The sequence below is a fragment of the Harpia harpyja genome, chromosome 5, assembly GCF_026419915.1.
Source record: "Harpia harpyja isolate bHarHar1 chromosome 5, bHarHar1 primary haplotype, whole genome shotgun sequence".
In the NCBI taxonomy this organism is placed as follows: Eukaryota; Metazoa; Chordata; class Aves; order Accipitriformes; family Accipitridae; genus Harpia; species Harpia harpyja.
Genome location: NC_068944.1, coordinates 53,226,277 through 53,238,471, shown reverse-complemented (window position 1 = coordinate 53,238,471; position 12,195 = coordinate 53,226,277). Strand labels below are relative to the sequence as shown.

At 39.4% G+C, this 12,195-nt stretch overlaps 1 protein-coding gene across 1 annotated transcript in view; it reads left to right on the top strand.

The window, feature by feature from the left end:
• Positions 1-12,195, top strand: part of RAD54B (RAD54 homolog B) — a 71,434-nt gene that overhangs the window by 44,658 nt on the left and 14,581 nt on the right. Inside the window, exons 5-7 of the mRNA XM_052788413.1 lie at positions 1,795-2,082; positions 5,228-5,390; positions 6,111-6,336. Of these exons, the coding sequence (XP_052644373.1) occupies positions 1,795-2,082; positions 5,228-5,390; positions 6,111-6,336 (677 nt within the window). The remainder of the gene's footprint in view (positions 1-1,794; positions 2,083-5,227; positions 5,391-6,110; positions 6,337-12,195) is intronic.

Here is a 12,195-nt window from a genome sequence, read left to right as displayed (position 1 = left end):
TTTTTTTTTTTTATTATTTTTTTAGGCATACCCGGGCTGCATCTAAGAAGGGGCATGGAAACCTAAAACCAACACAGGCTGTAGCTTGTTTTCGAGGCAGCAGAACATATTGCTTTTCTCCCCTGCAAATGTCCTAATTCCTTAGTAATGTATTACAAAGAATTTAGGAAGTGCTTTCTTGTAATTTGCTGTATGTTATAGAAACAGTTATTTCTGGTAGCTGCATAAACATTTGACCTTTATAGGTTTGCTTTTTGCCTTTCCTAAGTTCCTAGCTACCCTTAAAGCCCATCCTGCCTTAGAATTAGACTCTTCAGAATGGAATCCAAAAGATCCTGTACAAGGATACACCTGTGTTCAGTATGCTCAGCCTGAAGCTATGTTGAGATAATAACACAAAACAAAAATGCAGAGCAAAGGAGAGGTCATAAATGCACTCCCCAGGCACCTCGTTTAGGAAGGCACGTGCATTCTCCTGTGTTCAGGCATCTTCAGCTCTTTCCTGGAAGCAAGTGGTGTTCTTTCAAGAACAAAACAAGGTTCGCCATGTGCTTTTTGAATACATTTAGAGGAGGGGAAGAAAACCACCTCCCCTTCCCTTTTAGCCCGGCTATTTTTCAGCACTTGCTTAGACTGTGAAACACCTCAGCAAATTTTGACTCTTACAAGAATTCGTATCCAGATCTTTACCTTCCAACGTTCCACATTCCTAGAAGTGGGAGACATGAGCTTTGCAAACAGCTCCCAGCAGTCTTTATGTGTAGTGTTTGTTGGATAAAATATGTGTAAAACCTTGGGAGGCTTTGCCTCTTTCACAGGTAAGTGCTTTAACTGCTGATCTACGCAGTCATGCTTTTTATTTTTTTGGCCCAACTAAGGATCCAAGCCTGTTTATCCAAAGTGGCACAAATTCAACAATTGGGGTAAAGAACGTGCCTGATTCTAATTCTGAGATAGAGATGTGGCTTTGACCTCTCTGAGTTAAGAAAATAAATTATATATGTCTCCTGTTTCTTATGTGAGAGCTTCAATAACTAGAATGCTATTTAAAAGAAGGAACCACCACTCTTCCCTACATATTTATCTTGAAAGAAAGTGGCAGCTGTAGCTGTATTTTGTAATGAGACTGATGGTATGTGGTAGCTGCTCTGAGAATGCCCACCTGATGGACTCCCTGAGGGGACATAGAAAAATGCATCACCTCCCTGGTAGGTTTTTGAACAAACAAACTATTGAGCTGATTGATAAATCCTGGCAATAATCAGAGCATATATGTTCCAGAGCATGTGTAGAAGTAAAGATTTCAGATGCATTTGAATCCTTAATTGTAAAAAGCTAATTTAGAATGATTTTAAAAGTAGACTATTCTGTTTAGATCAATAGCAAGAGGAGCTAGTGGTGTTCTTGTTGGAAAGGAAGGAAAGAGGACCTAGAATGGTCATTAGTTTTGAGCAAGTTTAAAACTAAGGCAAGCTGCTAGATTTTATGACACGGGGCTGTTTTTTTAAAAATTCCCTTAAATGGGTATTTGACATTCAGTAGAATCAATTGTAGATGAGGATGATTGAATATTTGCTCACATATTCCACTATCTAATTCTGATTATTAGCACTCAAATTTCAATCTGTGTTAAGGAGGGAAAGGCTTTATGAGTTCCTGTGTGTAACAATTCAAATGCTTAGGAATCAAATACCTGTTCACAGTTTTGTTTTTCCTTCCTGCAGATGAGTATTGGTGTTGAGGAAGTAGTATTTGCTGTGTTGTCCTAACTGATAAATTTTTACATTCTTTTAGGTACTGGATATAAATCTAAAGAGCTAGACAGTCTTGATGAAGGTCAAACACTGATGGTTGGAGGAAAAGAAATTGAAGTGATGGGTGTAATTTCAGCAGATGACTTCAGCAGTGGCAGGTGTTTTCAGGCTGGAATAGGGATGCATGACACAGTCCCAACTGCTTTTTCTCAAACTAATATGAAACCATTCTGTAAACCATTCAAAAGTGTTTCTCAGCCCAATACTAAAGAGAATATGCTCAAAGATTCTCAAAGCTACAAACCTCGCCACGATCCAAATGCTTCAAGTAAGATTCAGATTTTTAAGTTTCTTTAAGCATCCTGTGGCTCTTAAAAAAAATGTTGAATGTGTAACCAAAATTTTCACGTTCCCCATGTATTACTGAAGTATTTCTGACATACAGGCCTAGTGTTTCTATCAATACCATGTTAGGATTTTATCATGCGTGTTTCTAACAAGTGGAATACTCTGCACTGCATAAAGTTCCCCATAGTTGTTACAGATGGCTGTAAAAACAAGTTAGAGTGGTTTCTGAGAATTTTGCCAAGAAAAATGAGTTTATTGATCAGAGAAACAGTCTGACACATGCTAGAAGTTCTAGATGAGTTCCAGCTTCCTGCTGGGGTCAGTGAGGCACTGACATAATATGGCAGCACAGTAATTACAGTGGAGGATCAGTAATAGAGAGGTTAAGCCTGATTCAAAGAACTGCTCCTGACAGTGCCTGATCCTTCACAGCCAGCGAGTGTAACTACACTGCCCAAACTCATTTTGTTTTGGAATAAAAGTTTTGTGTTGTAATGCTAGAAGTACCATGTGCTGAAAAGTCATGGGAGTTCACAAATTGCGTAGAAAACAGGCTGCTTAAGCAGTTGTATAAGAGGGATCCTGTAAACAGGATAGCTGCAGGGAGTGGCATTGCTTATTGAAATGAGAAGTACTCTTTTGTCTGTCAATAACCAACCATTTAGGAGCTATATTCTGCTGATGGCTTTATCTTTCGGGTGGAAGATAAAAATGAATTTAAAGAAATGTTATTAAGCAGAGCAATGTGTATGTAAAAAAAATGAAAGTTTGTTCTACATTCTTACTATAGTTTTACCTCCATGCTACTTCTTAACTCATATCCTGATACTATGGGACTTTTCAAAGCTGCTACCTGGCTGCTATGTAAATAAACAATGAAATTCCAATCAAGTGGTAATTAGTGATATCATTGGCCCTTTTGTAAGAGCAGCCTTATTAACACCATCTTCTGGTCTGAATTCAATTTGATTACGTTGTACCTAAGGATGTTCTTTCCTGTGGTTGCATGATACTACATTATCTTTCTAACCTAAAATCTGTCAAAGACCTGATATATTCAACACTCAAACTAACTTCTTCGTTGTTTTTGCACTAGTCTGTCAAAAAGCTATGGTTTATTCTAGTTCTTTGTCTCCTGTGACTTTTCTTCTGGCAAGTTTGAGTACCTCCAATGAGATTTCCCTAAACTGCCTGATATGGAGAGCCCTCAACACATCAGTAGGTTGGACTGTCAGTCATTAGTGTTGCTTACACAGGAGAATCACGTAGTTTATATAAACACCTTGTTGCATAAGTTCTTTCAGAAGTAATGGAGATACTTCCCTAGACCAGGACCTTGTGTCGTGGTTTAACCCCAGCCACCAACTAAACACCATGCAGCCGCTCACTCACTTCCCCCCCCACCCAGTGGGATGGGGGAGAAAATCAGGAAAAGAAGTAAAACTTGTGGGTTGAGATAAGATTGGTTTAATAGAACAGAAAAGAAGAAACTAATAATGATAACACTAATAAAATGACAATAGTAATAATAAAAGGATTGGAATATACAAGTGATGCACTATGCAATTGCTCACCACCTGCCAATTGACACCCAGTTAGTCTCCCAGCGGCGATCCCCCTGCCCCCACTCCCCCCAGTTTATATACTGGGCATGACGTCACATGGTATGGAATACGCCTGTTGGCCAGTTTGTGTCAGCTGCCCTGGCTCTGTCCCCTCCCAACTTCTTGTGCCCCTCCAGCCTTCTTGGCTGGGCATGAGAAGCTGAAAAATCCTTGACTTTAGACTAAACATTACTTAGCAACAACTGAAAACGTCAGTGTGTTATCAACATTCTTCTCATACCTAACTCAAAAACATAGCACTGTACCAGCTACTAGAAAGAAAATTAACTCTATCCCAGCCGAAACCAGGACACCTTGGTACTGGAGCATTCTGAGGTTTTCATGTTGAGGCCTATGCCAGTAGATAATTAAAATGCAGCTTCTTCAAAATGGAAAGCCATTTATCCTTGTGCTCAGCAGAACAGCACAGTGACAAAGATGTAGAGCCATGTCTTCCAAGTATGATTTCTAAGGTTTTAGTCCATTGCTCATCTAAGCCTTGTTTCTTCCCCATCTCTGAGGCTGCAAAATTTTGTCAGAAAAGTTATCTTTTTTTGTCACCACTGGCTTTTATATATACAGGCATGCAATTTGATATAATTTATCAGAACTCAGCCCTTTGTCAGTAGGAAACAAAATCTCCCTGAATGATACAAGCTGTCAACCAACCTATTCCCGTGAATAAATTATCAATATAGATCTACTCCAGTGACGCAAAAATACCAGCAGCTATAAATTGCTTTCTCATTCTGTCCTCTGACAATACAACTTTTCAGTGCAGATGTGTAGCATCACTATAAGCAATCCAGTATGGACATTGTCTAGCAAAATTATGACGTTAGAGTTTGTAAACAAATTATGGCAAGTAAAACTGTTATTTAGATGTAGCCAAAGGATATATCCCAATACTTCATGCTCTCTTTGCCTCTGTATGTCTTCAAACCTGTCAACTTCTTTTATTCATGCACTGTGGCAGCCTTTGTCAGCTCACTCTCAGTCCTTCCCTTTTTTTAAACAAATCGTTGTCTTTTTATCTCTGTTTCTCAGGCAGAGAAGACTTTCTGGGCAGCTACAATAATATCCCCTTGAAATGTAGTGTCTAGACTTTATGTAGGTCATTGTTTATGTTCTTTTTCTTAAACTTTCCTTTAAGAAGCCTTTTAGAACTTCTTCTGATTTAACTCTATGCATTCAAAGTCATCAAGCAACATTTATTATGTAGGCAGTTTTACCTCATCATAAAGAAATACTCAGATTTCTCAGTTTGTCACCTTTACATTTGAGAAAAGTGCAAACAATCTGGGAAATCTCCACAAAAGGATCTTTCTTTTGAAGGCTATCTAGATGCTCTGTTGGTAAATGCATTTTCTGTCTGAGAATGGTCAATATATTAAACAGTATTTTTAGCAGTCATTAGATTATTGACTTTATTCTGTAGCTGAGTTAGAGAAATAATACCCTTTGGTAACAGACTAAAAATAACGTTTTTGTGCAATGCTTGCATATATTTTGAACTTCAAGATTCTCTAGTTATGCCAAAACCAAATGCAAGTCATCAGTGGATGTTCAATAAGGCTGGTTTACCTATGGTGGATGTAGTTGTGGATCCTTACATTGCAAATAACCTCCGACCACATCAGAAAGAAGGAATTCTATTTCTGTATGAATGTGTAATGGGAATGAGGTAAGAAAATAATTATCCTTTTGGCTTTCAATGCCTGTAATATTTTCATGCCCATGTTCAAAATTAGGCAATTTGAATGGGAAGATTTGAGCAACTGTTCAATGAATTCGTATTAGTAATTTTCCCCAAGTAAAGGTTGCATAAGTTTTTTCTGACCTGTGTGTAACATCATGCTTGCTGTGACTTTGCCAGATGTGATGAGAAGCTAGTGCACCAAAAGTTCTACTGCAAATACCAAGTCTTGTAAACACAGATACCATCTAACCCATGCTAAAGCACACTGCTTTCTGGGATTTATAATTCATATTATTCATGATTATTCATATAATTTATAATCCAGGCATTTTGAATAAAGAAGCTGTTATACCAACCTGTTGAAAAAATACAGTACTATTTTCAAAAGTGTTTTCTCAAGTCATAGATTCCTTAAGATATACACAAGTTTTAAAAGTATTAGATAATATTTTTAATTCTATAAGAAGATTTAAACTATATGGTTTTGGAGGACTAATGCATTAATCTAGAAAATGAGGAGTTTCACTCTAAGGTCTATTGGTATAGCCAAATGAAAACATACAGTAGAGCATAATAAGCATAATAAGTGTAAATACGTTCTTTATACTTCAGAAAACAACCGCAAGAAGCAATTCCCTAAACCAGTTGTAAATAACTATAGCTATGTCTTTTAAAATGTTACCACTGCCTAATTATATCTTACAGAGTTAGTGGCAGATTTGGAGCTATTCTTGCTGATGAAATGGGCTTAGGAAAAACATTGCAATGCATTGCACTTGTCTGGACTCTTCTGCGTCAAGGAGTCTATGGATGCAAACCTGTACTAAAGCGAGCACTAATTGTCACCCCTGGGAGTCTGGTAAAAAACTGGAAAAAAGAATTTCAGAAGTGGTTGGGAAGCGAAAGGATCAAAGTCTTTACAGTTGATCAGGTAAGATTTATTTCCAAAAGGGGATTAGGTCATACTTGGCTCAGAATATAGGACTTGTGATTTTTTTTTTTTTCCCTCTTTTTTTTTTAAAACCAGAGACCAAAACTAGTAATTCTCTATTAATATTTATTTGTAATACTTTATTTCTCCTTCAGGTAATTGCCCATATGAGCATTTAGCTGTCAGTAACCAGGTCATAACTCAAGCTCACCTGCCTGTGTAGAATATGTCTGTCTTATCTTTCCTCAGGCTTCACCTCTGAAGATGTAAAAGTTGACATGCTCCTCCATGTGCCTCTTCGGTTTAAGGAACAGCTTTCTGTTGTCTATCAAAGTGCACACCTTCCCTGTTTTATGTACCAGAGCATCTACCTTGACTGACTTGTACTCCATTTCTGTGGTAGTTGCTTTTGTTCTGTACTGAAAACTTTTTCCTCTTTGTTTTGGCTATCTGGTTCAGGTTACTTCAGAAGGTTATTCCCTTTACTGTCACTGTCAAGAATTAGATTTCTGTAGGGCTGATTTAAAGTCTCATGGGATAGAAGCCTAGAGTCTCAGTGTTAGATAAAGTGAATATCTCTTGTCTCTAGAAGAATGCAGACAAGTACAAATCTTAATCAAGAAGCAGAATGATGCTGATCCCTGTCCCCTCCTATAGTGGAGCTGTTCCCACTGGTAATGACACTCCCAAGTTCCTGTAGTGCCTGGATGAATCCCATGTGCTGATGAAGTATTTAATCTTTTAATCTCCTTGATATACCTTTAGGGTCTTGCCTTTATTTCTGAAACACAAAACTCTCTCCGTCCTTTATGCAAAGACTAAAAGTTCTAGCACAGACTGTGCTTCAGAGACCTTTATTGACCACATCAGGCAGGAAAGCACCTGGCCAAGTGAAATACAAGGGAGTACAAGGAGTGAGGCTGTAGCATCACTGACTGAGGGCTTTCTCTGGAGGAGAGCCACATCTTGCTCTGGTTATCCAGTAAGGCTTTCTTGCCATGTAAATTTTTCCCATTAAGCATGGCTCAATATCTCAGTCAGAGGGTTGGGTCCCCTCAGGACCAGCATTTATGAAACTGTGAACAGGAGACTTGTTCATGCCTTTGTTAATGTTTCTGAAGCTTTCAGATTCAAGCTCTGTTTTTTAATAATTTACCATCCAGTATTTCTTTTCCTAAAACTTCTGGTCCCCATGTCCATTTGGAGTGGGCATTCATAGCAGAAAAGAAAGAAAAGTTGTTTAGCAAATGGTGGTTTCTATATCTACATTCAGCAGTCTGCTGTACCCCTACTTTTTTCCTTGGTCCTATATATTTGAAATGTGCCAGTGGGAGAAAGTGTAGAACTTATAGTATCTGCATTGGTGCTTGCAACAAAGATATTTATTTTCCAAATTTATTTTTTAATCTAATAGTTCCATACAAGTAGATTGAAGAAACAAATAGTACTTCATTCTAAAGATAACGTGATTCTTACATCAATCAAATTTGCTTTTAGTTTCTCGCATTATCCTTATTGTCTGTATGGAAGAGTGAATATTTCACATGAAATGGAAATTTTCAAACTGTTTTTAAACTCTTTTATAGAGCTATTGTGGTTTAACGGCAGCTGGCAACTAAGCACCACACAGCCGCTCACTCAATCCCCACACCCAGTGGGATGGGGGAGAGAACTGAAAAAAAACCAAACCCCAAAACCTCATGGGTTGAGATAAAGACAGTTTAATAGGACAGAAAAGGAAGAAAATAATGACAATGATAATAATAATATGACAATAATAATATGAAAAGAATTAGAATATACAAAACAAGTGATGCACAATGCAATTGGTCACCACTTGCCGACCGATGCCCAGTCAGTCCCTGAACAGTGATCCACCCCTCCCAGCCAACTCCTCCCAGTTTATATACTGGGCATGACATCACATGGTACGGAATACCCCTTTGGCCAGCTTGGGTCAGCTGTCCTGGCTGTGTCCCCTCCCAGCTTCTTGTGCCCCTCCAGCCTTCTTGCTGGCTGGGCATGAGAAGCTGAAAAATCCTTGACTTAGTATAAACATTACTTAGCAACAACTGAAAACATCAGTGTTATCAACATTCTTCTCATACTGAATCCAAACCACAGCACTATACCAGCTACTAGGAAGAAAATTAACTCTATGCCAGCCGAAACCAGGACAAGAGCATCCAAAATTTTGTAACAGTAATTATTTCTTTGAATTCCACTCATTATTGTCAAACCCTTGAAATTACTGAACATACTCATCTTCCACTGAGAACAATCCACATGTAGTAGGTGCTCTTTGCATCATTTACTTTTCTTAGTAACTTGTTTCAAGATGTGGAAATGAAGCAAACTGACTTGTCAGGAACTGTAATGTAATATAGGTTAGGTTGAGAAATATGGAAGTTTCTAAAAGAAGTGGATACAAGGCAAAATATAATATGGCAACATTTTTACCTGAAAAGGTAGTTAGAAATAATTGATAGTTTTCTTGCAGTTTTTATGCATAATGTTGGGAGGAGAAAACCTGAATTTGCTGACAGTTACTGTGACCCAAAATGACAGTAGCTTTCATTTTCTTTTCATTTAAATGACTTTAATATTCTTATTCATCTCATTGGAGCCATTTGGATTGAGGACACTCAGCGGCTTTTAAGATTGTGTTCCCAAATAGCAAGGAATACATTGTCATGCAAAATAAAGACACAATATGACTTGCCTGGGGTATAATGAGTATTTCAAAATAATTTACTGTCTATCTTCTCTGGAAAAACAGCAATTACCATACTGTTATTTCTCCAGTATAACTTAAAAGGAAGAGCTTGTCTCAAAGGTTTTTTCTATTCTTGCCTATAAGGAATACATTCAAAGAACTGGCAGACTTTTTAAAATGTGTTAGGCGTGTTTTCCTCACTTTCATGCTGAAACACCATGAACTGATCCTAACCCTTCAGTAACAGACTCTTCAAAAAACCAGGACATTATCTGCTTTTAAAATGTGATTACAGTTTACTTCTGTTAAAATGCAAATGTTATGTAGAGGACATGGCTTTTAAAACGAAGGCGTCCCCACAAAGGTTGCATTTAGGTCTTGTTAATCCATATTATCAGCATCTGAGACCTGTTTGAGAGAATAACTCCTTTATCTGTTTGCAGAGTCTCTCTTCTACTGGAGTTGTTTTGGTTTGGTTTTTAAGTCAAAATATCTGGAGAATTAATTAATTAAAGGTTTACATTGCTTCATGATTCAGCATTTTTTAATTTACACTTCACCAGCTACATTGGATTTGGACTAGTGCAAAGAAAGGTCTGTTCAAAGAGTAAGTCTGGGACATTATGGAGGTCTAATACTGATTGACATTTGCTCCATATGTGGCTCCAGGCAACTTGCTTAAACCTGTCAAGTCACTTTGGGTAATTGTGAAAATGGAGGCTGTAATACATACATAGCTTGCAGCCAGTTAAGAGGATAAATTAATTACTTGAAATTAGCTTGTAAATTTATTTTAATTTTTAGTCCATCATTCACTGCTGTTGTTATATACAGCAGGGAATATATTATATTTGGCTGCAGGGGGCTTGAAAAAAAAGGAGGAGAGTCCTGACGTATTATAAGGGGTTCAAACAGTCAGGAAGAGTTGATGATTTACCAGGGGAGGGACATTGGAGGCAGTTCCCGAGTGCCTCAGCACTTTCCCTGTAGTCTCAGCTCACAGCCTGAAAGTGTAGGGAAACAAAATGGTTTCTGAACCCTGGGCATCTTCTGATGCTGTCCCAAGAGAAGGTCAGAGAGGCATTGCCTCTGTCTTCAGGGCTGCAGTGTGGAGCCTGAATGCTGGGCAGGGACAACATTGGGTGTTGCCTACAGGGCTCCTCTGCATCTCTGTTCCTGTGTTGGGAAAATTTCTGCTCCTGTTCTGAAAATGCCAGTAAAAATACTGGCCAGAAAACAGGCAGTTAACTACAGTCCTGGAAACAACAGATATGCTCAGGTCCAATCCAAACACCTGGGGAAATCGGTGCATGCCCTCGTTACCTGCTCCTCACTACTCCTTGCTTCCTCCTATGCGTGCTGCGCCTCTTCGTGAGCAGTGTGTGGGGACTGATCTACCACAAGGTACTTTATGAGATTAATGCACCAGATTTGGCCCATCTGAATCACCTGCCAGGGGGCTCTAAAGATTGTGATAATTAAGTGGTGCTGCTTTTACAGTATATTACACCATCTGGCTCCAGACTTAGTTGTCTGTGTTTGGTAACTGATCTTGTTTGAAAATAAAAATACCTTCTGAGGCTCTAGCTTGATTTGCTTTCACAATTAAAGAGGTCCTTCAGCTTGTCAGCTGCACCCATAGCCTGCTTAGTTAGTGAACACCATTAGGAAATAGGAAAGACCGTGCAGGGAATTAGTGTCTGGAGCCAAGCAGAAAGGTGAGGGGCGTGCTCACAGTAGGTTTTTCCACAGGTAAGCAATCCTAGTACATTCTCAAGTCTGCACAGAAATATAACTATATCTAGGAAAGTTTTTTGGAAGAAGCTCCCTGTCACATTACAGTGACTTTTTATTTAGTGTGTCTATTTCCTTCAATAGACATCAAAAGTCTTGATGTCTATTGAAGGAAAAGGGTTTGAAGGGTATATAAGAGCAGAGGGGCTCACAGGCATTTTCTGACTAGTAATACAGGGTTTAGAAATCAATTGCATTTATTTGCCAGTAGGCAGGCATGTTTTCTAGGGCTGGTTATGGGCTCTGTTTTCTGAGTCCCAGGCTGTCCTTACCTGTTGGCCAACCCATCAATGTTAAGGGTTTGTAACAAAGTTAATCATAGAATCATCATAGGATCATAGAATACCAGGTTGGAAGGGACCTCAAGGATCATCTGGTCCAACCTTTCTTGGCAAAAGCACGGTCTAGACAAGATGGCTCAGCACTCTGTCCAGCTGAATCTTAAAAGTGTCCAATGTTGGGGAATCCACCACTTCCATGGGGAGATTATTCCAATGGCTGATTGTTCTCATTGTGAAAAATTTTCCCCTTGTGTCCATTCGGAATCTCCCAGGAGTAACTTGTATCCATTACCCCTCACCTTTTCCATGTGACTCCTTGTAAAAAGGGAGTCTCCATCTTCTTTGTAGCCACCCTTTAAATCCTGAAACATGGTGATAAGGTCTCCCCTAAGCCTTCTTTTCTCAAGGCTGAACAAACCCAGTTCTCTCAGCCTTTCCTCATATGGCAGGCTTCCCAGTCCTTTGATCATCTTCGTGGCCCTTTTCTGGACCCTCTCCAGCCTGTCCACACCTTTTTTGCATAGCAGGGACCAAAACTGAACACAGTATTCCAGGTGTGGCCTGACAAGTGCTGAGTAGAGTGGGATAATGACTTCTTTATCTCTGCTGGTGATGCCCTTGTTGATGCAATTCAGCATCCTGCTGGCTTTCTTTGCCGCAGCAGCACACTGTTCACTCATGTTGAGCTTGTTGTCCACCAGGATCCCCAGGTCCCTTTCCGCAGAGCTGCTCCCCAGCTGTGCTGCACTCCTGGATTATATTTTCCCAGGTGCACTTGTCCTTGTTGGACTTCATAAGGTTCTTGTTAGCCCACTCTTCCAGCCTATCCAGGTCTTCCTGCTGGGTGGCTCTCCGTTCCGAAGTGTCCACTTTCCCACTCAGTTTGATATATCATCAGCAAACTTCATCAGGCTACACTCGATCCCATCATCCAGATCACTTACGAAGATAATAAACAGCGTTGGGCCCAATATTGATCCCTGGGGGACCCTACTTGTGACAGGTTATCAGTTTGAAAAGGAGCTATTTACCACCACCCTCTGGGTGCTGCCTGTCAGCCAGTTCCCC